The 27,401-nt window shown below is 38.7% G+C and overlaps 1 protein-coding gene across 10 annotated transcripts in view; it reads left to right on the top strand.

Annotated features, from left to right (window-relative positions):
• Positions 1-21,970, top strand: part of dcdc2c (doublecortin domain containing 2C) — a 132,505-nt gene extending 110,535 nt beyond the window's left edge. For 7 of the 10 annotated variants that reach the window (XM_043678504.2, XM_043678520.2, XM_043678468.2 and 4 more), the window contains 5 exons: positions 641-744; positions 6,394-6,861; positions 15,530-15,599; positions 16,916-16,978; positions 21,218-21,970. In XM_043678504.2, the coding sequence (XP_043534439.2) occupies positions 641-744; positions 6,394-6,861; positions 15,530-15,599; positions 16,916-16,938 (665 nt within the window). In that variant the 3' untranslated portion in view covers positions 16,939-16,978; positions 21,218-21,970. The remainder of the gene's footprint in view (positions 1-640; positions 745-6,393; positions 6,862-15,529; positions 15,600-16,915; positions 16,979-21,217) is intronic. The other 3 variants (XM_043678529.2, XM_043678512.2, XM_043678538.2) reach the window with 3 other exon arrangements.
• The last annotated feature ends 5,431 nt before the right edge of the window (positions 21,971-27,401 follow it).

Below are 27,401 nucleotides of genomic sequence, written 5' to 3'. Positions count from 1 at the left end.
TTGACTTGAATTGAATAGATTTTAATGGTTAAAATCAGCCCTCTTATTTAAGAAACACTTTTCCCTCACTGCTCAGTGGCATATAGAAAAAGGAAAAGAAAACGCATGTACAATTTGCCTTGTGTTGCCCCTTGCTGTATTTTACAATGCTATTCTTTAAAAAATCATGTAAAGGCTGCAATTTTGTATTGTTATATGGTGCTAAGCTCTGAAATTTTCCTGCTTGATTTTTGGTAGAGTCAAAAGTGGCAAGCATTTGGCCAGATCTTCTCACTCATTGTAAAGATGGACACTAGCAGATAATCACTGCAAATGATGATACTTTCTTTACTAGAGATCATCCGATTCTAATGGAATAAGAAATTGTTGGAAAATTTCATCATAGCTGCTATCTTTTGAGCTCAGAACTATAGAGCGAAATTCATATTGTTGATGAGTTGGTGTGAAAATAAAAATGATGCCATTTATTGGAAATATCATTCAATAAATGTGTTTGAAGTTGATATACACATAATGGGACATTAACTTTTCTGGCTTATTTGACTTTCATAAGCAAATGGCTTTCATTGAAAGCACAACTGCAATGTGTAAAGCTAACATCTGTTTGTATGTAACAAGATGAATATTGTCTTTGATGTAGAAGACAATGGTGTATTTAAAGCTCAAGACCCTCGCAAAGAAACCCAGGGTGCTGCTGAGGTGAGAGAAGATGCAGACATGAGGGTGGATCTACCAATTGATCAGGTTAGAATGTAGTTGTGGCTTTTGCCATTCTTTGACCAAGTATAAAAGTGTTTTTTTTTTCTGGTTTGTCCATCTTGTAGATGCAGGATATGAATGTTGGAAGATAAATTGAAAGAATACATGATTTTATTTCTTCTGCAAGATGTTGTTGGTGTCTATTCTTAAACTATTTTGAAACATTTATTTTTTTTATATATATGCTTGCTCCAAGAGTTTATTGTTTTTATATTTAATCAGATTTCATTTTAGTACTAGCCTATTAGAAGAATCGAGATCCTGGTTTCATGGTGATTTGTTGGTTGTTCCTTCTGAGATACTGACAGTTGGATAGGATTCTGTATCTGAATAGCTGAGAGATTCAGTGGAATGTGAGCTTCTGCTTTGCAGTCCATCTGGCTCACTCACTGAGCTCCAATTGATTCGCTCTTAAAATTGTTCATTCTTTTTTAAATGGGAGAGTATATCACAATTAATATCTATTTCATTTAAAAGCTCTTCCTTGCTTTTTATAAAAATTAAAAATGATTATATTTAACAAAAATAGGCTGTGTTTTTGTTGTATTCCAAGTCACACATCATCCTAACTTGGGAATATATTGCTGTTCTTTCACTGTTGCCAGCTCGAGATCTTGGACTGCTCCCTAATTGCACCACATGAACTGCAATAAGGTGGCTCTCCTCTAACTTCATCATAGAATCATAGAATTCCTACGGTGTGAATGCAGGCCAGTCAAACCATCGAGTCTACACCGCATCTCCGAAGACCATCCAACCCAGACCCACTTGCCCCCAATCCTATCCTTGTAACCCTGCATTTGCCATGATTAATCCACCTAACCTGCACATCCTTCCCATGCTAAATTGCCCATAGCTCCAAGGGTGCGTAGGCTAGGTGAATTAGCCATGGGAAACGTAGGGTTACAAGGATAGGATTGGGGTCACTGCGGACCACCATTTATTTCGTGATTTGCACAGGTTGAAGGCATGAAGTGAAATTAAGGGGCCAATCAATTGCCATTGATGCCCTCATCCTGTGCAAATCAAGAAATAAATGCTAGTCTGCAGTGACCTCCAGATTGAAAAGATGTTCTAAAAATAGCTAAACATCAAAGTCATTGAGGTGAATGAGCTCTCTGATTTAAAAACACAATTCTGATAAGAATCTCCTTCATCCTCCCTACAACAGACACAGTAAAATCCTCATATTTCTCCAGAGTGCACATATTATCAGGTGCTCTTTGAACCAGCTCTCCTCGTGAACTTTGAATGAATCTCTGTTCTGACTGTGTGTTTTATTTTTTTCCAAAAATGAACACTTATATAATCTTTGGTTGAGGTGGAAAGGTAAAGAATATGTTTGATTTTACATTGATAAATTAGTTATTATCTTGTCCTTTAAATAATTCCTATTTTGTTGCATTTATAGCATGTGCTAATAACAGGTCTGTATTTGTTTGTAGTATAATATTTTATTGAAAAAACTATAGCAGATGATCTGTTATGATGTGTGAGTTGTCTTTCACTTCTTTGTAAACATGATCCAGCTGTTCTTTGAAGTTTCTCCAAATATTTAGTGTCAATTCAGGGTACTAACTTGCTGCAACTTCATTAATGTGGTTTGAAGTTTGATGTAAATTTAGGACATAATGTACTGTAAAGTGTATCTTCTCTAACTCATCTGCAAATGTGCATCAAGATAGGCACACTTACCATATCAGTAGTATACATAATTGTTGTAAAGCATCTCAAGGTGATAAGATAATGTTGAAACTCACACCAATTTACTGATTAGTCTCCTGATGGGCAAATATTGTTAATGTGTTGTCTATGGCATGAAATGGAGAAATATGACAGATCTACTTACGTAGTTTTTGGGAAAGTGATGTGTCTGAAATTCATCTGGAATGATTTTAAAGCCATCTATTTCTTATCTGATTCATAACTATCTAAAGAAAAGTGTATTTGCATTGGATTTTGTTTCGACATGGAGACAAACTGCAGAACTAAAGCAGCCTTTCTACTTCTATATTCACAACACAGTAAAAAGTAAACCATCGAAGACCCCAAATAGTCACTGCAACAGTTCCTAACAAGACTTTGGCATAACCAATCCCAGACTTTGTGAATAATTAATTTCCAGACTTCGTTTTTTATCTTAAACAAAAGTCTTAACAATTTAATAAATTAATACAAACTAACATTAGCAGACAGGAGGTTAAACAGCATGGTAAGTTGATTGACTTTGCTTGAAACTAGAAAACTTTGTTTTTAGCCCCATTCATATAAAAGACAGGCAAGCAAACAAACAGAGTTAAAGGATAAATAAATGAAAATAACAAAACTGGCCCGGATACTGAAATGGTTTTTTTCATAGGTATAAATATGCTCTCCTTGGCTGTTTTTTTTCTGAAATATTGATTAGGGTCATCTCTCAGTTTGCCCAGGTAAAGGCAGCAATACTTCTAAGGGGTAAAAACAATGACTGCAGATGCTGGAAACCAGATTCTGGATTAGTGGTGCTGGAAGAGCACAGCAGTTCAGGCAGCATTTAAGGAGCAGCGAAATCTTCTAACTCAACTTTCCTGTCTTTGGGCTTCTGGAAGCTGGCATATCAGATTAGGACGGGAGAATTAAAACTTCATACTGTCTCAGCAGCATTCCAGAAACATCTTTCAGAAAACATAGTTTGAAAAAACACTTGAATTCAAGTTTCACTCTGATGAACTGACTGAATGACTGTTCCCAAGGCCTCAGTCACCATACAACACGCGCCATCTATTTGAACATAGGGTCTCCGACAGACTTGCCAGTATCAAGAGTCAGGTTAGCAGCCAACTTCTGCTATCTGTTTAAACACAATGCTCTTCCTGGGGGTCGCTGTGTCTACTCAAACCTTTTAATCAAGGCTCAGTCTGCAACTAGCATCCAGGCCTGGACTCACAAACAAACAAAGCTTGTTTGGTCTATTCTTTTATTTTTAACCTAACTGTTCCAAAGTCCATCAGTCATCTCCAGTTGATAATTCAAAATTGATAAAAGAATAAAATAAAAATAATGAAATCAGTGTGGTCAAGCAAAGGTTAATCAGATGAGTCACTGAATGACAAGTTTGTGTGATGCTGAATGAATTCGGCCCATACTCACTGGAACCTAGAAGAATGAGAGGTGACCTTGTTGAACTATATGGGATTCTGAAGGGACTCACCAGGACAGATACTGAGAAGTTACTTTCCCTGACTTGAGAACCTGGATCAGGGGTGCATAGTTTCAGGATAAGGGGCTAATCATTTAGGACTGAGGTAAGGAAAAACACCTTCACTAAAAATGTTGTGAATGTTTGCAATTCTCTACCCAGCCTGTTGCAGATGCCCCATCATTTAAAATATTTAAGTCTGAGTTGGGCAGATTTTATTTCACTCTGGGATTCAAGGAATATGAGGACTGGGCATGAAAAAGGACACAAGGCCCAAGATCAGTTAATTTCATATTGGATGATGGAGCAGTTTTGAGGAAGCATCTGATCTATTTTAGTTCTTATTTCTTATATTCTTGTGTTCTTATTTATTTTGGACCAGGACAAAGTGCCCTTCAGTTTGGTGCACATACAAAATAATTTATCTGCCCTGTTCCTTTGATGAAGTAGCCTGGTAACTGTGAATGTAAGTGGCTTTTTGCACTCTATCATCCTCCTCAGCAATGACTGTGATAGATGTGATATATATACACCACGATCTAATAATTAATTCACTTTGAAGTCATGTGCAGATTTAATTGAATTTTTATATGCAGGAAATTGATAGGGTAGCTGTTGGAAGTTATATCTCTCAAGAATTGCTATATCTTATGAAACATTTTTAAAATTCTCAGTACTTTTCCAATTTAGTTTAAGGAATAACATGTGAAAACGCCTTCTTCAGTACAATTACTTAGTAATGTCATATTTCATTGATCTAAAAGATTTTTTGCAATGTCTGATTGCAACAAGATATTTCAAACAATGTATAAATTTTCACATAAATCTGTATACCATTAGAAGCAGAGGTAGCTTAATGATAATGTCACTGACTCAGTAATCCAAAATCTCAGCTTCATGATCCGGGGACAACGGTTTAAATCCCACCATGGCAGATGATGAAATTTGAATCCAATGAAAATCTGTAATAAAAACCTAGTCTAATAGCAAAGATGTAACCCCTTGTCAATCGTCATAGGAACCCATTAAGTTTGGTAATCATTAATGGCTATATCACAGAATGAAAGCAGTCATTCCTGACCTGGGCTCACCTGCATATGAGTCTAGAGGCACTGCAAAATGGTTGATCCTGACTGCTCTCTGGGCAATTAGGGTTGGGCAATAAATGCTGACCCAGCCAGTCACACACACATCCTGTGCACAAATGAAAAAAACAACCTGCTCCCCCCTTCAATAAGATCATGCCTAATCTGTTGGTTTTCCAAGTTCGACATTCTCATCTATCCTCAGCTTAACCTTTGATTTTCCTTACTTGTGCTGTTGGTGCTAAGCATATTCGGTGGCATCAACTGTTGAACTGACTGGGCCTATTATCCTGGATATTCTAGATAGGCATTGTCCTGGGCTGATCATCGTGGGCTCTGTTTACTTAGAGACTTATATGTTTACTTAGAGACTTAGAGTGTTATATGTATCTGGTGTCAGGTTCATTTGGGCTTTCTACGTGGCAGATTGAAGTCTTATGGTGGGTCTTAGAGCTGACAGATTGGCAGCAACAATTGCCATCTTTGGAGGCGTGAAACTGCTCGTTGGATATTTCGGAAATGAACCCAATGGAGATTTGGGTGCTCTCCTCTCCCTGTCGACTGTGACATTTCTTGGGACAGCAATTGTAAAAATGCAATGCAGGACAAAACTGCAGACGTTCAGCCTGTTCCTGGCTGGGCAGGGCATACCAGTTTGCCGTATCATTCTGGGTGTTTCTGTGCTAGGACATTCCTGTGCATGGGCATGCATCATATCTGGCAGGAGTCACAGGAATGGGATCATCCTTCCTTTACCAGCTCTTTGGTTTGTTGATATTTGGCCTGTGGCTCCAACATATACATGTCAGGTTTTGTTCCCATAGAAAGGTTCTGACAACTGATGTGAAGTTCTAATTATTGAATGGGCTTGAGTATGATACAATGTGAAGTTCATGGATTTCAATACAGCAGAGGCAATTTTACATTTCTGCCCTCGCAGTAGCAAAACGAATCAGAGGGATGTTCTATAATGCCTAACCCTGAGAGTAGCTACTCATGAGCCCAGTTCCTCTCTAGTGCTCATAACATTACAAGCAGTGAGGCTATAGCGAGGAAGAAAATGACATAATTAGGCCATAGGATGGAAAAAAGAAAAAGATTAGTGGAACAGTGACCACTAATAATGGGAAAGAAAAGGCTTGCAATTGACAGGTTGCAGAACAGAGTGAAGGAAAGCAAGATTGTCTATTGGATTCTAAATTTATTCTTGTTTCATGCTAGTTTGCTGCTTGCTGGGCTCACTTGTTATCCATCCTGAAGTTTGTGCAACCATTAATTAGCTAGGATATCGTAATGATCTCCATTTGTGACTAGACGATGGATGAAATGCAAATTCTAGCCTAGTGAAAACAACTGTGTTGTATTTTACAGATACCTGCTGAAATTGTGCATGAGGAAGAAATACCATCTTATGATGATACTCCATTTATGACCAACCATAAAGAAGATAGCCATTATGAAGTGGACGATTATGAGAATAGAAGAGAGCAATGGAATGACCCAAATGGATGGACGGGGGATGAGGATGGTCTGGTTGAAAATGTACAAGAATACAATAAAACTAAAGAGGATAGCCTGTTAAATAATGTTGATCATAATGCTATAATACTTGGAAATTCAAATGCACTACCTTCAGGAACAGATGAACTTCACAGTGAACAGGAGGATCCAAGGAAAGAAGGCTCACGTCCAATCCACGATGGCAACACTGCAGGTGTGATTTCAGAACAAAAGAGCTTACAATCTGCTCAGAAAGATCCGGTATCACATGAATCAGAAACATGTCAGGAGCTGGCAGAGAAACAAGAGCATATTGATGAAGTCTCAGAGTTAGAAAAGGTTAGCAATAAAAAACAACTTAATGAGCTATAATTCCACAAAAGTATGCAATTGTTCATTGTTGTGGTGGAATGTGCATGAAGAGAGTACAGTTGTTTTTTTTTGAAAAGAAAAATTTAAATGGTTGAGTTGGACAAATTCTGACATGCCACAAGGAGCAAAACCAAAGAATTAAAACTCAAGCAGTACAACATAGAACATAGAACATAGAAAAATACAGCACAGTACAGGCCCTTTGGCCCTCGATGTTGCGCCGATCCAAGCCCACCTAACCTACACTAGCCCACTATCCTCCATATGCCTATCCAATGCCCGTTTAAATGCCCATAAAGAGGGAGAGTCCACCACTGCTACTGGCAGGGCATTCCATGAACTCACGACTCGCTGAGTAAAGAATCTACCCCTAACATCTGTCCTATACCTACCACCCCTTAATTTAAAGTTACACTATTGTGTAACCTGCCAGGACTTTATAGGAATAGAATAATATAACTTAGTAGGCTTTTTAATTATTAATAAGTTCATGATGGGTGTAATCTGAAGGGAGAGTAGTTTAGTAATGTAATGTTAAACATTAATCCAGGATCTGGTTGTGATACATATAAAGTATTGCTCAAGCCTTGAACAAGACAAGGAATTGGAATGTCAAAGGCAATATCCCAATATTAAACAATTGAATATTTAGTACAGCTGGAAAATGATGACCATAGCCATTATGAACAGCACAGAGCCAGTTCTTACTATGACAGCTGGGACCTTTTATTCTGTAAGTATCAAAATGGCTGACTCTTTTTATAATGGCCATTTCTGGGTGAAGAAATTATTTAGCATTTGTTATTCTGATTGTGTCAGTTCCCAGAGAACAGACAGACAGTACTGCAGGCCTTTACCTGTACATCTCACAAGTCATTCTTCAAAGATCTTAATGAAGAAAGCTGCAAAGACCTCACAGGTAGGAGCATGCAGTGCAGCCTGCCTTGGGATGTATATTGCTTGTCCATCTCCACAGAGATGCCATTGGAGATGCAGCTCCTTTCATTGAGTAGCTTTTTTTAATCAGTGATTTGAAGAAAAGGTCTGAGCCTGCTGGAGTTCTTTGAAGAGGTGAGATGACCTTTTGGAATCTTGGAATCGTAGGATCCTTAGAGTGTGGAAGGAGGCCATTTGGCCTATCTAGTCCACACCAAACCTCTGAAGAGCATCCAACCCATACCCACCCATGTGCCCTACCCCTATAACCCTGCATTTCCCATGGCTAACACACCTAACCTATATGTCCCTGAACACTATGGACAATTTAGCATGGCTAATCCATCTAACCTGCACATCTTTGGACATCTTTGAATGGTTAGATATGTATGTCTTTAAAATTGGATGAGGCCTGTAGAATTGTCAAGCTATCAATGTCATTTTAATCCCCTGCTCTTAAAACTTTGAAACAAAAGTGCTTCTGGTTGGAAGAAATTATTGTTTGCACCATTTTCGAGAAGTGAACTTATTTAAACATATATGATCCAGAGGAGACTTGATAGTGCGGATACAGGATGATGTTTCCTGTTGTATGGGAAACTAAAACTAACAGATAGGATTTAAGAATAAAATGTCTCTCTCTTTTAGAACAAGGTGAGTAGAATTGTTTTTCTCTGAGGGTTTTTAGTACTACAAATTATCTTCTCCAGAAAACATTGGAAACTGGCTTAGTGTATAAAATCAATTCTGAGGTAAATAGATCTTTTATTGACAAAGGATTCAAGGGTTGTATGAATCAGACAAGAAAATGGAGCTGAAACCACAGCTAGATCAGCCACGCTATTAATGAATGATAGAACAGCCCCAAAAGGCTGACTGACCTCCACCTGTTCCTATGTTTGTGAAATAATCCTGGGGGTTGTCATTGTTGCATTAATGCTGTCTGACGTATTCTGTAGATTGTCATAATCATAGTTAGGGTCTGCGGAAACTTGGTAGTTCATAGTTTGATCAACAACTATAAGTGTTTATAAAGAGATTAGCTATTCTTGATGTGTGGCTATGAATATAAATGCTTATTATTAAGAGGGATTAGATACTTGAAGGTAGTTTAATATATCAAACAGAATTTGATCGGTGAGAATGTGCTTTTTAATAGTAACGTTTATAATAGGCAATTTTATTTAACCTTAGCCTGGCTTTTGAAATCTGCCCTTCCTGGATACTGACATGGAGAGTGTAAGTCAGTGCAGTGGGAGCATTTTCATAGGTTGTCATGAGTTGGCATAGGGATAGTGGGCCATAGGTAAGAGTGGGAGGGCATTGATTGGCATGGGGCATATGAAAGACCATGGGGGTTGTAAAGGACCATAACGTTGGCATGGAGTTGAATGATCGGGAAGGTGGATACAGGCATGAGTTGACATGGCGGGGGCATGAATGGGAATTTGAGGGGTAAGTACTAGAATGTCTTGCAGGTTTTATTGTGTGTTTTAAACAGCCCCACTCCACACTCAGCAGCCACTGTGGTCTTCCCTGAATTACTTCAGAGGGTAATGGGTGAAACTCCAGTTAGTCCAAAGGAGCAAAAAACAAAACTCACAGGTTAGCCGGCCGGAGGTCTGAATTTTCCAGACTCTGCACACCTGATTCAGAGATGGAAAAATCGTCCTTACTTCTGTGTGCAGTTGCTGGAAAACAGCATGACAAGAACAAATATTTCACTCTCCATGTTATAACATTTCATTTCAACTCTCTCCGATTTTTCTGCTCTTGTTACCATCATATCAAACCCTATGAATATCTCACTTGTACAGTATGAATCATTAATTGGATTAATAAAAGGCTATTGTTTGGAAAACGTCTTGAATTTAGTTATCAAGTAAAGGTAAATCTTTGGCAAGGCTCTGTCGACTTTGACTCTCTACACCTCAAAATTACACTTACAAATAAGCATTGCAAATTTTTCCTGGCTTTAAAATTGAAATGTTTGATGTTGACCTCTGGCAGTCTGCTTCAGATTAACTGATCAAAATAAATTTTGGTTATTCTGAATGCAGCCAACCCAAACTTTCATGCTGTTTGAGGCACAGGATGTGATGCATACTCCAACCCTTGCTAATTTGGATATTGAGAACTCTAATTTATACTTGCACCATCATAACAGTTTGCGTTTATCCAAGATCTTTCATAAAAAGCCCCAAGGCCTTCACAAGAGCATTATCAAATTAAGTTTGATGTACGAACATACAAGAGCAGAGATAGAGTATTCAACCCCCTGAGTTTGCCATGCTAATTCATGAGATTGTTTGTGTTTCGAATTCAATTTATGCAGTTTTATGCCAAACATTGATGGATAACTCTCCTGTGAAGTGTCTTGGGACATTTTACTAAGAAGGGGTTTTAAAGAGGGAATTCCAGAATGAAGGGCCTCTGATGATAAAGTGACTAAATGTGGGAATCTACAAGCGGTTACAGTTGGAGAAAGCAGATAACATGAAGGGTTTGAGGGCTGAAAAATGTACAGAGATTGGTAGGAACTTAGCCACAATTATATTTGAAAACAAAAATATTAATTTAAAATTGGTTGAGCATCATTGAATTTTTGAGAAAGGTACTAAAATCTAACATAAGATTTTGTGATAGATCTTCTTCTGTATGTTAATCATCAAATTCCTACAGTACAGAAAGAGGCCACTTTATCAACCGAGTTTGCACTGACCTGCCATACAGCATCCCACCCAGAATCACTACCAGCCTCCCCATCCACCGAACCTGCACACTGCGGGCAATTTAGCACAGGCAATCTGTTAACCTGCACATCTTTAGACTGTGGGAGGAAACCAGAGGAAACCCATGCAGTCATGGGGAAAATGTGCAAAAACTATATAGATAGTCATCCAAGGCTAGAATTGAACCTGGGTCCCTGGCACTGTGAGGCAGCAGGTACCACTGAGCCATCGTGCTATCCACAATATGGTTGGACTTTTCTCACTAACAACACTGAGGGTCTACTTATAGCAAATAGACTGTTACAAGTCAAGAAGATAGCTCACTAACACCTTTTTTTTATTAATAAGTACTGTCCCAGCCAGCAATGCCCATATCCCATGATTGAATAAAAAAAGTCTCTGCCACCTTCTGCTGGACCTACTTGCCTGGATCAAATGTTATTACATTAACTTTTTTTCCTGGTGGTATTCCTTGTGGTGAATCTGCAGCTGTGAGCTGTGAAGAAGCCATGGTCATGCAGTGAAGAATTTGTTGCAGCTCCATACTGTGAGTGGAGGGAATTTTATAGGGAGCCAAAGCCCCTGACATCTGTACTCAAATTTTGTGTAATATTTCTTAGGAAATCACATTAAGGTTCAGAGCGTTAGTAGTTGGGAAGGGAGTTGGGCATCTCTACAGCCTGAGATATGGATATTTGCTTTTTTTCTTAATTTTGTCAGGACCCTTTACATGACTGCTCTAGAAAGTACCATCACAGGCACTTAGTGAAACAGTAGCAAGAAGGTTGACTGATTAACTGGCCTCTTTATAGTTTCCATGCCATCACTTAAATGTGACAAAACTGCCAAGAGTTGAATGGTTAAAATCCCATTGCAAGAAATAATTGAATAGTCACTTCCGGGGGTGGGGAGCATCAAATTTTGAAAATTAATTCATGGGATGGGATGTAGACATTATCGGCTGGACCAGCATTTGTTGCTGTTCCCTAGCTACCCTGAAGAAGCTACCCGTTCAAATCTTGGCAGTTTTGTCGCCCTTAAGTGATGTTATGGACTGTATGGAAACCAGTTATTTGTTCAATCCTCTTGCCACTATATCACCAATTACCTAGTAACTGCCTGGTAAGGTGTCTTTCAAGTATCTGCAGTCTATTTGATGTATGTAGGCCCTCAGTGCTGTTGAGGAAGATGTTCCAAGATTTTGATCCAGTGGCACTGAAGAAATGGTGATATATTTCCATGCCAGGATGGAGAGTGGCTTGGAGAGGGATTTGCAAGTGGATATGTTTCCATGTGTTTGCTACCCTTGACCCTCTTGATGGTAGTGGTTGTGGGTTTGGAAAGTGCTGTCTAAGGAGTGTTGAAGAATTTCTGCAGTTCATTTTGTAGATGATGCACACTGCTCTCATGCTGTAAGCCTGCATGATCTATTTTCCTTACTCCATGATGAACAAGTCTCTAGCAGCTGATTTTAGACAGAACTTCATGGGATGTATCCTTTCAGATCTGAATGGAATATGCTGGAACAGGTACCTCACAGGTATATCAATACTGAATGCTACAATGTGTTTGGTGCTTTTCTAAAATAAAAACAACTGGCAGTAAGATTTCACTGACTGACATTTAAGAGTCAAGCTATTGAGACCTTTCTTGAAAGAACTGAATTGAAGATAGAGATGGGGATGATTAAGGGGAAGTTTGCAAAGGTATTGTGTCAATTCTTGTTGACATATGATTTGCAAAAGTCTTCCTTAACTTCTACATTTGTGTTTGCAAAATGTTTTTTCTAAATACAGTTTATATTTCCAAGTCAGAATATTTTTTGCCACAGGGATGCACAAAATATTTTCAGCTTGTTCTCTGTATGACACCATAGCGTTTCATTCCTTAAAATTTAGCACCATTTCCTGTCATACTAACATTCGTGAAAAATATTCAATTAAATTTGAGTTAGCAGATGACACAAAATTTACAAATGTAGTGAACATTGAGGAGGACAGTAGCAGGTTTCAGAAGGACAGATACTAATCAAATGACTGAACACATGGCAAGTTAAATTTAATGCAAGCAAGTGTGAAGTGATATATTTAGGTAGCAATGCTAACAGAAGGCAATAGAAACAAAATTATACAATTCTGAGTGGAGTGTAGGAACAGAGAGACGTGGGATTATACATAAGTAAATATTTGAAGGTGACAGGTTGGTTGAGATAGCTGTTAAACAAAGCATATGGGGTCCTTGGCTTTATAAGCGGAGGCATAAAAGGCAGATCAAAATATGTTCGGAGAAACCTTTGTAAAACATTGATTAGACCTCAGCCAGAGAATGGTGTTCACCAAAATTCAGGAAGTATGTTCAATGGCTTGCAGATGGTGTACAGGATATTTACTAGAAAGGTGCCTTGGGGGGGGGGGGGGGGGGTGGGGGAGGAAGAGGATTTAAGTTATATTGTGAAACTAGAGATTCTGGGATTATTTTACTCAATGCAACGAAGATAAAGTGGAGATTTCATAATGATGCAGGGTTTCTCTGGTCATCAAAAGCTGCAGATTTAAGATCATTTGAAAGAAAAACAAGAGGTGAAAAGACAAGAATAATTTTTTTACATTGCAAACTATTGTGATGTGAAATGTACTATAAAATCAGAAGTCATATGACACCAGATTATAGTCCAACAGGTTTATTTAAACTCGCAGGCTTTTGGAGTGCTGCTCCTTCACCAGGTGAACCTGGTGTCATGTGACTTCTGACTTTGTCCACTCCAGTCCAATGCCGGCATCTCCACATCATGGACTATAAAAATGCTGGAACACAATTCAGTAGTAATTTGTAAAAGGAAATTGAATAAATATTTGGAAAGGAAAAAAAAGTGCAAATTTGGGTGAAGGATAGGGGAGTGGGATGAATTGCATAGCTCTTTTAAAATAACAGTATCAACCTATGGGCTGAATGGTTTTCTGTCATGCTGAATGAGTCCTTGCCAGAATATTCTGGCCACTCAAGTAATGGTTTGAAAGAATTGATAAACATATTGATAAAAAATCTGTTACACATAGTTTTAATTGTTATGTATTCATGGCAAGTGGATGCCATTATTAAGGCCAGTATTTATTTCCAATTCTTACTTGTCCTTGAGATCATAAGACCATATGATGTAGGAGCACAAGTAGGTTATTTGGTTCAATGAATCTGTTCTGCCATCCTCAATTCCTGGTCTGATCATCCTCAATTTCACTTTCCTGCCTTTCCCCCATAATCTGAATCCCTTAAGCATTAAAAATCTGTCAATAGAATTCCTAGTGTGGAAGCAGGCCATTCGGCCCATCAAGTCTACACCGACCCTCCAAAGACCCAACTTCCTATCCTATAATCCTGCATTTCACACGGCTAACCCTGACCTAGCCTGCACATCCCTGGACACTTTTGGCAAATTAGCATGGCCCACCTAACGTGCACATCTTTGAGCTGTGGGAGGAAACTAGAGTGCCCAGAGGAAACCCAAGAAGATACAGAGAGAATGTGCAAACTCCATGCAGTTATCCAAAGGTGGAATCAAACTCAGTTCCCTGGCTCTGTGAAGCAACAATGCTAATCTCTGAGCCACCATGTTGTCTTACTCAGCTTTGAATATATTTAACAACCCTGCCTGAACAACCATCTGCAATAAGGATTTTCATAGATTCACAACATTCAGAGAAGAAATTCCTTCTTATCTCTGTCCTGGCTTATTCCAAGATTATGCTTTCTGGACTCTCACACAAGTGGAACAACCTCTCTTCATTTACCCTGTCAAACTCTCAAAGAATCTCACATGTTTCAATTAGGTTGCCCTTTATTCTTCTAAGCTCCAATGAGCACAGACCCAACCTACTCAACCTGTCCTCATAAAGTCTCCCCATACCCAGGCTTAACCTAATGCCACCATGTTTTTCCTTGGATAAGTCAATCATAACTGTTGACAATATTTCAGGTGTGGTATAACCAGAATGAGATTTTGCTGCAGACATTTCAGATAAGCTCTCTGATAGTCCAACTTACTCAACAGTATATCTGATGGGTGCACTGGCATATATGTTTGCTGCACTAGGAAATCTGCAGGCCTCTAAATGCAATATTAACTTGCCATTCAAGATGAAGACCTTGATGGTGATTGAGAATCTGTCAATTGTTAGGTTGGGAGAGGATGCAAGAGAAGTAGTTGGTGGTTAATCTATGATATCAAAGATTTTGCCTTTACAACAAAAGATAATGTGAGGAATCCGCTGTTGACATATCATTGGCTCGAACTAACATTTTTATTTCCTAGTAATGTTAAATGCTGATAATATATGTGAACAGACTGCTTTCTTTCAATGCATTTGTGTCCAACAGCCATATTTTACTTTTAAAGTTAACGTAGTCATTATGCTTAAGCATTGTGTTTGTTTTATCCCTTTATGTGCCCAAATAATACCGTTTGACATTTGGAAAATTTTAAAGATTAATTTTAGTCATTTGCACTTTTGAAAGTTGTGATTTGTGTTGCACTGCAGATCCAATATCACTACACCGTACTTCACCCACGTGGCCAATTTATGCATGTGATTGCTTACTTTGAGAGCTGCTAAGCAAGTGAACCATGATAGCACAGTATGGTCCTGATACAGTTCTGTGGTTTATTGCTCCTTTTCCTTGAAGCCAAAAACATTATCGCAGTGCTGTCCTACACTGATGCACAAAACTGACCAAACATAAAAATCTTCAGAAGGTTTCTGCTCTCTCAATATTGCTTTCTGAATGCCAATTAAAAATGCTGCTGAGACTGAATTGATTGACTTCATAATGTCCCAGATGTCATTCCTTTGTGAAGTTTTGGTTGGCTGAACATTCATGTCCAGTAGGTGAGCAGGTACTAGCAGCTCTAGCTTGTGTGCTATGGTTTAAGGTAATTGGAAGAACTGGCTGAACAATCATGGTTTACATTCCAGGCACCAAGGGGACAGGAGAAATTCAGAAAACTGTTTGGATTTCATTTCAGGAAGTCAGCAAAATCCAAGGGTAGGTCTTTCAGGTGCACAGACTTGGTAAGATTTAGTAATTTATAGATAAAGAAAGAACAACAAGATGGCAGTTCATTTTAGATTTCAAAAAAATACAAACCTGTAAAATGAACTCCTTATTGTGTAAAACCTCCAATTGATTTGAATCATTTTATTGACTCCAATGATGCACTCTCAACTTTAAAATGTACTCTCAATTTCCTATGAAATTAGATCTGAATGGGAAAGGTTATGATTGAGTATTCATTTACAAAGGCTGATTCCATATATGGACTGGATCAAAGAGCTTGAAATTAAACATTATTATTTACTCTAAGTATGTGTCAGCTATTTACTGCGGCATTTCTTCTATACTCTTCCTCATCTTTTATATGGCAATGAATGAGCAAATAATACATTTAGATAATTCATTTCTCTAGATTGAGCAAAATGATTATTTTGTTATATAAGTGTTTGCCCATGCTTCTTCGAAAACAGCGTCAGATTTTAGTCACCATTAGTCACATAGAGTTTGTGGACATTAGTGCTGTGTGCCTTAGCTGGATTATGATTTGGAGATGCCGGTGTTGGACTGGGGTGTGCAAAGTTAAAAATCACACAACACCAGGTTATAGTCCAACAGGTTTAATTGGAAACACACTAGCTTTCGGAGCGACGCTCCTTCATCAGGTGGTAGTGGAGGGCTCAATCCTAACACAGAATTTATAGCAAAAATTTATAGTGTGATGTAACTGAAATTATACATTGAAAAATTGATTGTCTGTTAAGCCTTTCATCTATTAGAATACAGTGATAGTTTCACTTCTTTCATGTGTAAATCACAAAATCTTTTTTTTAAAAAGTTGCATTCTCGGGTTAGCTGTTAACAATGGTATTAACAATATTATCACCATTGTTAACAGCTAACCCAAGAATGCAACTTTTAAAAAAAAAGGTTTTGTGATTTACACATGAAAGGAGTGAAACTCTCACTGTATTCTAACTGATGAAAGGCTTAACAGACAATCAATTTTTCCATGTATAATTTCAGTTACTTCACACTGTAAATTTTTGCTATAAATTCTGTGTTAGGATTGAGCCCTCCACTATCACCTGATGAAGGAGCGTCGCTGCGAAAGCTAGTGTGCTTCCAATTAAACCTGTTGGACTATAACCTGGTGTTGTGTGATTTTTAGCTGGATTATGAACTTCTGTGATTTAGGTTCTCAAGGAAAGAGGTGAATTAATTAGTTTCAAGATACATAAATTAATTCAGGTCATTCATCTTACTGCATGTTTATTGAAATGACTTTGTGCGCTTATGTCTTTTCTTAGATGGTTACAAAGATAACAAGTGAAGACAGTATCCCCTGTTCCACACCCTAGGTGAAGCATGTGGTAAGTCTCGATGATCTGCCGTAGCATGAAATTAAAAGCTTAAAAGTAACCCCACATTGACTAATTCTTTAAGTTTAGAACATATTTGACATAGTGGTGCTGATTACTGGCAGGATAGTGCAGAGAAATAGGAAATGAATTGCTGCTTGGTGGCATTGATCATTTTATATGTGATGACGAGGCAAATAAGATTTGCCTAACAACTTATATATTTCCCATGTCCTTGGTGCTGACCCACTGTTGACCTCTCATCACAGACCCCAGACCTTGAAAGCCCCCCCCCCCCCCCCACCACCGACCCATTAGTTGCATGTGGCCTGGGTTCCTCTGCAATCCTGAGTACCCAGTAGGTGTCTCTTTCTGAAGCAGCCCCATCTCCTCTCTAGCACTGCTGAGCACAAAGAGCTGCTGCCCACTGACTTGTTGGCAACTCTCAGCAGGCAAGACCTTTGACCCAAGCTCTTGATTCCAGGGGAAGCTGTGCTGGTGATCATGCCACTCACTGATTGGCTTGTGGTTTGATGGGCCTTCCTGAGAAGAAGTAGTGAGTTGGCATCTCAATAAATTACGAAAGAAAACTAACATTTTTATAAGGCCTTTAGTCATATACTATCCTCAACGAATCATAATATCCTGATATTGTGATCAGGACCCTTGGAACTGAGGTAGTTTCCGTTAAATATCACTGACAGGACTTAAGTGACTAGCTGATGACAGGAACTGAGGTGAAAGGCATGCAGCATCGTCCTACGTTTTGGATGCTTTTTGAACAACCAGAAATTCTTGTGGTGAGATGGGAAAAGTGGGATCCGGCTTGCTGTTGACTCTTTAAGGTCTAGTCTTGGAGGAAATTATGCTGGATCTGAAACAAATCAAGTGATAAGATGCAGTGGGGAGCCAGTCATGGCCTTCAATAAGAGGGATTTATGAAGTGTGCATGAATGATGCTCATCCATTGTAACACAGTTGTCTTCTAGTGAGCGAAGTTAGTGGAACAAGTGGACTGTGATCACTTGATCAGTTGAGGGAGTCCTAGCTCTCTGGGGGACAGTGAGGTGTAAGTTGTGTTGGCGATGGTTCCACTAAGTGTTGTGAATGTCACTGCAAACAAACATAGGATTCAGGTGCACTGAGGCAAGACCATGCCCTCCACATGGAATATGCCATTGAAGAGGATGATCCCTGGACTTGTCAGCTGAAGACAGTGAACAGATGGTGATTGAGACTCATTCCCACATTGAGAAAGACCTCAGACCTCGCAGTACTGGGCACCATACCTTAATTAAAATCATTGCGGTTTTAGACCATAAGATATAGGAGTGGAAGCAAGACCATTCGGCCCATCGAGTCCACTCCACTTTGAACTTCTTTGACTCAAGCTCATTTGAGGAACAGAATATCATTGTTTCTTGCAGGTCATTAATATGCTGTGTGGGAAGGCTGGGTCATTCAAACAATCTCAGCTGGATGGGGCCTCACACCCCAGGACCATGGGATTCTTTTCCATTGCAGGTATCCCCCAGGTGCAGGGCATGACTTATTGCAGCCTTGTGACCATTGAGATGTGGAATAAATGACCAGTGAAATTCATCAACTGGAGGAGCCTCCACTGCCTTAAAATCAAGCTGGTATGCAGTGAGAATAAGGCCATAATACACGAGTATACTCACTCTTCACATAACACTACTGCAGGACCCAACTTGCTATTCCATGCTTCTTTGTTCAAGAGTGGAAAAGGCAAACATTGCCAGAGTCAGATTTGTTCTCACCTCATATTCCACAATTTAATAGAAATTTAGACGAGTATTTTTTTGACATGCAGCAGATTGCAATATACTGCAACTCGGAATGACTATTTAGCAACCTTAAAATAAAATCATGTGTCCCATTCATGTGCGAAAAATAAAAATGGTGTGTGCTTCACCTCCCTATTGGAAGGTTCAGAAATTCTGACTGTAAGTGTACCTGGAAAGTGAATTTCATAGCAACACTGTTTGACTTTGAAGTAAAGGGCTCAAAATCAGAGGCTACCTGTTTCTCGGATGTCAGATGATCTCCCAAGGTTTCAGTATGATGGGCAGAAAGGGCATGCTCTGTCCAGCTGGTTAGGATTAGGGTTAGGTTTAGGGTTAGGGTTAGAGTTCCAGCTGGAAGTGACTGTATGTCCCACCATATTGAGAAAGGGTGAAAAGTCCTGAAGGTATGTTCATGCCTGAAACAAATGTCAGCACACAGATAAACAGCAGGTGGACCGGATCATCCTTTCTGAGGCCGTTGCTGCAAGTTTCTTTTGTTTTTTAATCATCTGGTACAAAGCAATGTTCAAAAAACATGGACCCACACTATCTCCCACTGGGCTGTTACCCTCAAGTGAGGGACTATGAAGGTTTGGTCATATGACATTCTGGGCATGTGATATTTGACCATGTGATACTGGACCATATGATATCAGTTTTGAGGAAGAGTCACTGGACACGAAATGTTAACTTTGATTTCTCTTCACAGATGCTGCCATACCAGCTGAGCTTTTCCAGCCACTTCTGTTTTTGTTTCTGATATTTGCAGATGCTTTTGTGTTTTCCTTATGAATGGGTGATCCCTGCACCTCAGCACTATTCCTCATTGGTGTTGTGCCTTGTCTGACAATTTGTAAATACTTGGAAGTCACCCCTCAACAGACAAGAGGAGAAAGCAGGGGAGCCAAAAGAGTGCATGTTAGTTGATCATTTTGAGTTGCAGTGTGACACAATGATGCCGAGATGGGGTTACCAACTTGCGAGCCCCCCAATTTCTAACTGTCTGGACTCTTCTAACTTCAGGTCAGAGTGAGGTGGGATGAAAGCAGAAAGAGAGGGGTGGAAAACACATGCAGTCATTGTTTTCTGCCAATCCTTGAGCTCCCCATCTGCACCAATTAATGTCATGGGTGGAAACTTGTTGTGGAAACATGTTGGGCATCTGGTGAGTGATTATTGCTGGCTTTACCTCAGGAAGGCCCAGAGGACACCCTGCCTGCAACAGTAGTAGACTCATCAAGTTTAAGGGCATTTAAATGGTCATTGGATAAACATATGGATGAAAGTGGAATAGTGTAGGATAGATAGGCTTCAGCTTGGCTCCACAGGTCAGCGCAACATCGAGGGCCGATGGGCTTGCAATATTCTATGCTCTATGTTCTAGAACCATATTTCAACCAGTTAGTTCCAAGGCCTTCCCCTGGAATGACGAATTGGGTCATGGAGGGGGGAGCAGGTGGGGGTGGCACCAGTGCCACCTGGTGAGAGCTGCCAGTAAATTGGAGGTGCTGCTGATGCCAGGAAGGGAGAGGTTGCAGCAGGAAGGACAACTGTGAAATCCCAGGGTTATAGAGGATCCAGGCCAAGTTGGGTAATGTGGTTAGGGGTGTGCATGGAGAGATGGGGCCATGATGAAACGACAGGGGGAGGTTATTAGTGAGTCCCATCCTTCCTGTTTTCCTGTCTCTCAGTTAGATGCTGGTTGTCGTGACATCATCAAGATGACAACTGTCCCACACAGTTTCACCTGTTGTACATGATGTTGTACAAGTAACAGTACTTTAGAACCTCCAAATAAATTCAGTGACACACATATAACCCAAGTGACACTGCAAGCTTTTAGCTGAATAATTTGCACAAGTGAAAATAGTTACATCCTAGGTATCCTGGATCGCTCCATTAGAGGTGTCTGTTCTTGTTGCCCAGTACATTACCAATGAACAAGCATGGATACATAGATACATGGAGTCACAGTATCATACAGCACAGAAACAGATCTTTCGGTCCAACCAGTCCCATGCTAAACATAATGCCAAACTAAACTCATCCCACTTGGCTGCTCCTTGCCCATATCCCGATAAACCTTTCCTATCATGTACTTATCCAAATATCTTACGTGGTGGATAATATTTATGTTCAGTGATTGCATTGTTCAATCAATGCAATATAATCTTCCTTTTCAATGCAGAAAAACGAGGACATTAAACCTCAAAAAGCAATTCACAAGGCGATGGGAATTGTAACTTATTTCTCTGTTCCCCGCAGGCATTCTTGTTAGCAAACTGAGGGTGATTTTCAATTTGGGTGATGGTATAAAATAGGCAATATTGAACCAGCTACTCATTGCATACTAGTTCTGAATATCTTTTCCAATGACAGGCGGTTATCCAAAAAAAACATTAGAACTCTTTTCCATAACACACTTTGCTTTGTTTACTTGTAGGGTTAAACATTCTGTAACAAAGTCTTTGACTGAAAAACAAAATGACATCTTGAAGAGACATTTTCAGCACTGGTGGACAGCCATCCTGTAAAGCCATCAATATGCATTTATATGAAGCTGCAGCTTTCACATCCTCATTAATATGATTATTTTAAATGCATTAATGTTTTGAAAAGAAAATCAAGCAGTTTGTGCACTCCAGATGCATCTTGACTAATATATTTGTTCATAACATTTCATTATTGTATAACAGATGATATAATTTTCACTCTGTATCATTGTGATTAGTTCTTTTTTGTAGTTTTCTGATTAATTAAATCTGTTTTTGCCTAATCAGCATGCTAACTGTTAAATAGAATTGCATTTGCAAAAAAAAATTAGTCTCAGGAGATGAATTAAATTGATTACATTGGAATGAATAAAATAATAAGTTGCAAATCTCTAATCAGTGTAACCTTCTTCTTTGTCACAGTCTAATGAATTTTATAAATAACAGGAAGGATTTTGTTACATATTCTACTGTCTTAAGGATTGCAAAAATACTGGTGAAACAAATCATCTTATCATGAATTTTTTTTTGCTAAGCAAAGTTTATTAGAGCCTTTAGACTGTTTAACTTTTGAACAACCTTTTTAGACATGAATTTAAAGATTAATTTAAGTCCCAAAGATCTTTCTTAGTGGCTTTACTGTTGAATTAAAATGCAAAACCGTGTGCTGCAAAACAATGCAATAAATGAGATTTTGGAAATAGCTTGAGATTCTTTGTTACAGTTGCATGGTGATTGTTATTCCTGATCAACTCGTATGGCATTGAGCCATCTAATTTTCCAATGGGAAGCTGAAAAATTGATCTAGACTGAGGCAGGACAACATTGATTTACCACATTTGTTGCCTACAGTGACATGGCGTCTAAGCTTTGTAGCCTTCCTTCATCCTTCAAATGTAATTAGAAAAAAATGGTCATTTTGTATTTTTGGGATAGTACAAGGTGCTACAGCTCAGGTTTTCTTCAAACTCTTGAATTTATACAAAAAACCCTGGGGGCCAGAAATTATTGTCGCCTGCACCAGGAATGTTGGGATGTACCTACCTGGTGCTCACAGTTGTGACCTTGCCAATGTATCTCGAATCAGCAGTTGATTCTTGCATTTACATGACTTTGACGTAAATCAGTGGGGAGGACCTTGTGTGTGGGAATCCTGTCAGGACATTGTCTCATTTAGGTGGTGTAGAGTGCCGTGAATGTGCCCCAATGAAATAAGTTTATTCTTGCCCATCAGCTTTCTTCAGAAAGAAGCTAAGATAATCAATACTTTCTTAAAATGGGTCTGTGGCGTCCAAGTCATGCCACCGAACCATCGACTGTATGGCTGGTAGCCAGATTTGATCCCAATGGACCAATTAATTTTGTACTTAGCAGTTCACAGCCACAGGAAATTCCCAGCCCATTGTGGCTGAACTTACTTGAACAGGAATAAACTATAAACCTGGTGAAAGTTTTCCAAAACATTCTTTCTGTCACCATATGCCCGAAATTTTCCATTATTGGATTAGTACCGTGTGACTGATTTCATAGCAATGCATTCTCACAGCAGCGTTCCTGCCATATCTGAGTCGACATTGTGGTGCTGGAAAAGCATAGCAGGTCATCATTCCTGATGAAGTGCTTATGCCTGAAATGCCAATTTTCCTCCTCCTTGGCTGTTGCCTGACCTGCTGTGCTTTTCCAGCACCACACTGTCGACTCTGATTTCCAGCATCTGCAGTCTTCACTTTCTCCTGCCATTTCTAATTTTGATTGACATCTCCAAGTAGATATAGACTCTTTGAAGTGGAACTATGAATTCTAATGCTTGTTATCAAAATGGATTATGTACTTGACTGGATGTTTGTTACTATAAACATTATGTGTTTAAAGGAATGTAAATATACTGAATGGCTTTTTGTGCATGAGTCTTTTAATACAGTTAATTCTTCAATAGGTGAATTTTAGGCATAGATTAGAGTGAAAAGTGGGGACATGGGTTAGCATGAATTGTCAGAAAATTGACATGGAGCAAGAAAAGGACTGGGACACAGGTTGACCTGGAGGATGTGAAGAGTTATGGGGTGGATACAGGGTATGAGGTGGTATTGGTTAGCATGGATGGAACATGGGAGCATGTAGCCAAACAAGGGGCGGGGGAGGAGGTTATTCTATGTTTTATTAATAGAATAGAATAATAAAATCCCTACAGTGTGGAAATAGGCCCTTCAGGCCAATAAGTCCACACCGATCCTCCGAAGAGTAACCCACCCAGACTCATTCCTCTATATTTACCCCTGACCTACACATCCCTGGATACTATGGACAATTTAGCATGGCCAATTCACCTAAGCTGCACATCTTTGGATTGTGGGAGGAAACTGGAGCACCCTGAGGAAACCAACGCAGGCACAGGGAGAATGTGCAAACTCCACACAGACAGTCGCCTTAGGGTAGAATCAAACATGGGTCCCTGAAGCTGTGAGGTAGCAGTGCTAACCACTGAGCCATAGTACCAGAGACCCAAGATAGGCCTGCTGTCAGCCTGCTTACTCACTTGACATTCACCTCAACAGTTCTGGAATCACTTAGCCTAAATTCTAACAGAGAATTCCACCATACTGGGCTGAAAATATGATGTCTCAGCAGCCATTTTTAAAAGTGTGTTTGCAGAGCACAGAATTCTCTTGCAACCAACTCACAGGCAAAATTCCAGGGTGGAGGATCTCCCTTTCCATATTCTGTTACAAGTCATATGACAGTGCATTCCCATTGGTAAGGACGATAGCGTGTTAAATGCCAGTGAAAAAGAAGGGAAATTCTCAGATTGATGTTGGCACGGGATGCAGTTTAGGGGCCAGAGGATAGTGGATAGAAGTATGACTAGAGGCAATAATCTTGAGACCGTTTCCATCTTACATTCTAACCTCCCTCCAGCTGGGAAAGTTTCCTTGGCTCTTGCTTGGTCTATATATTTTAGTAGCTGTATTCAATTTTAATCATTTTGCATATTTTTGATGTATTCTGATTTATTCACATTGTTCAGCCTGTTTCTGACGTGGCCTACTGAACTGTATGGAGGTTATGTTAGAAAGTTTTGTTTTGGTGAAATCAATTAATGAGCACTTCATTCTCACAGCAGATTTTAAACATGTTTACACACAATTATATTTAATGGATTGATCACAATCATGGAAAGTTGCATAGGTATAGGTTTGCCTTTTCTGTTTGGATTCCTCTTAAACTGTAAATTACAGGAAATGAGACCTCTGTCAGATGAGTCTTATTTTCCCATCATTAATCTATGGTAATCTCCAGCATGGAACCAGTATTTGTTCACACACTTATAGTCTAATAATCCTACTTTAATATCAGCCAAGAGATCATTAATCATGTTCAGCACATAAATCACACATGTTGGGATGGTTACTTCAAATAGTTTACAAATGCTTTATTCTTAATTGGGTGCTTGGAGTAATTGAAATTAACACAAGGAATGTAATATTGGACAGATTATTTTAGGATTAAGTAATAGTGTAAAATTAACTGTTATTACATTAACTAAAGAAAATATTTAATTTGACTAACTGGGAACATCTGATTTAAAATTTAACAGAGAGTTAGACAAAAAAGTACTGAAGATGGTTAAAATATTGACCATTTATTAAGACCTCTATATAACTGATCACTGAGCCAGTTAAATGAAAATATTTTTATCTATATCTGTGTGTGTGTGTATGTGTGTGTAAAACAAGCTTAATGTTAAGTTGTACATAAAATTGTTGTACACTTGATCTTAATTTCTTTCCCTCTTCCATCATTTTGATCATTGAGCATGCAAGCATCCATCATCATCAATGAAAAGAGACAATAGCTGGTAATCTGACAGTTATGAAACATTTAAAATATGTAAAGTTTCACCTTCCATGACAAATACAGAAAGCCCTATAGAGGAGCTTTCTGCAATCGCTACTCATTGCAGATCTATTTTGGAAAGCTACAGGACCTCAATGTGCAAATTACATTACAGCTATATTCCAGTGCTGCAGAAAGAAACAATTTCGATTGCATCTATGTGCCATTTTTTTCTGTCTCCGTTCTTAGCCAGTCCTGTTTTGAACTTCAGGTTACTAATTTTGGTGCATATGTTCCAATTGGCAACTCAAAATAAGGGATGAGCATGTAATCATGAAAACAGAGGTAATAAATCACTGGGAAAATAATAGTTTGTCTCTGGCCATCTCTGCCTGTATCTCAGGAGCAATTGCTTTAAAGGTGCCTAGATATAGGCTGTCTCGCAGGTTGAGATAGCAACTCCCCTTGTTCAACTTGATGCATTCTAAATCTATGTCACAATTATTAGGTCAGAGGAAACAGAACAAATAAATTGTGCTGATGAAATGAATGGACTGTGTTTGCTGGAACCATTTCAGATGTTTTTGACATGGATTTTTGAGTTATTATTTGCTGAAATGTTGATCTAGTGATTAAAGCAAACAGAAAAGGAACCTTAAACAGTCATAAAAAAATGCAGCCTGATAACATAACATATGGTTTTTTTTCTAACAGCAATTCCTGGCAGTCATCATTTTATAAGCAATATCTTATTTTCTAATAAGTCCATTATGTTCAGTGAAACCATTCTTGCAAGAAAATGGTGACTATATGTTAGTTTGAGTACTTGCTGATTTTTTAATTGTTTTTATTTTATTCTTTTTATCAATTTTAGTTGGAGTTGTGAACTTGGAACTGAGAGCTAAAGATAACTTTTGGACTGATTGTAACAGCTTGTATTAAAAAGAAAACAGACTAAAACAAAGACTTTTGTTTATTCATGAGGCCAAGCCTGGAAGTTAATCATAGGTTGGTATTTAATCAAAAAGGTTCTGTAGATGTTTTATTATCGGGAAAGAGCATTATGTTTAAACAGAGAGCAGAAGTTGGCTATTAAGGAGAACAATTCCTGGGAATTGGTTCCAGCAAGTCTGGAAAAAAATCTTACACTTCAGCAGATGGTAGATGTTGAATGATAACTAGGACCTTGTAGAGGAGCAGGTCACTCTGTCATGGAGTGCTAAGAACATGAATTGGGTTTTGGACATATTTTCTATGAGCAGGACTGTGGCTGTTGATTCTACAGATTAAAATTTGAATGTTCCCTGCCTAACCTCTCATTAGCAGCTCTTAGAAGCTCAGAGAATAGGAAACTATGTGATAAGTATTACTGCCTTTATCTGAGTAAAATGTAAAAGGACCTTGATCAACATCTTCAGATAATCAATCAAGAACCATCATTCATGCCTATGGAACAACCCATTGCAAAAACTAATCTGTCTGTTTTGTTATTTTCTTTTATTTATTCATTAGCTGTGTTTGTCAGACTTTTATGCGAATGGGATGAAAACAACATTTTTGGGTTTACAAACAGACCAAGTAGATTTCTTTGTTGTTTAATTTTCCTCTGATAAAGTTATTTTACTGCCAATAAATTGCTAAGTCTTCTGTTGAAGATACAAAGCAACGTCACGAATTGATACTTCAAAGTCTAGGATTGGTTATTTAAAAGTCTGGTCAGGAACCACTGGGATCAATGAAGGTCTTTGAAGGTTTTAATTTTACTGTGTTGTGAATACAGAGGGAGAAAGGCTGATTGGGTTTGGCTGTCTCCCATGTCGCAAGAATCTAGATTATACCATAATCAAATAGTTGTACTCCAGATATATGATTGCTGTATTTATCCGATTTAAAATAAGGAAACATTAAAAAATTATGTTGTGGAAACATTCCTTCATATTTCAAGAAAATTGCTTCTGGATAACTGTCACTAAGGGGAGACATTTTAGTGAAGAAAGTGTTAACATGAAAATGTGATGAATGACAGTGTAAAATCTTCATAAGAGAGCCATGTTTTTGAATGGATACCATCATAAGCTACAGATGCGATGTGCAGTCAAACTATGACCATCTGATATTGAGCTCTGAGTCTTTTAGATGGTGTACAGTGTGACGGGGAGTGATGAATTGCTTGTTACTTTAAGCATATTTACTAAGAGAGTTTGCAATGGTCTTCATCCTGGCCACATCATGTTGTGCCTCAACAGAGATATAGCTGTTAATACTTGTGGCAGCTGCAGGACTCTGTAAAGTGCAGATGTA

Source organism: Chiloscyllium plagiosum, unplaced genomic scaffold (genome assembly GCF_037043375.1).
Source record: "Chiloscyllium plagiosum isolate Xiang-an unplaced genomic scaffold, Cpla_swu_hap1 HiC_scaffold_3, whole genome shotgun sequence".
Lineage (NCBI taxonomy): Eukaryota > Metazoa > Chordata > Chondrichthyes > Orectolobiformes > Hemiscylliidae > Chiloscyllium > Chiloscyllium plagiosum.
This window is presented reverse-complemented; position numbering and strand designations above follow the sequence as displayed.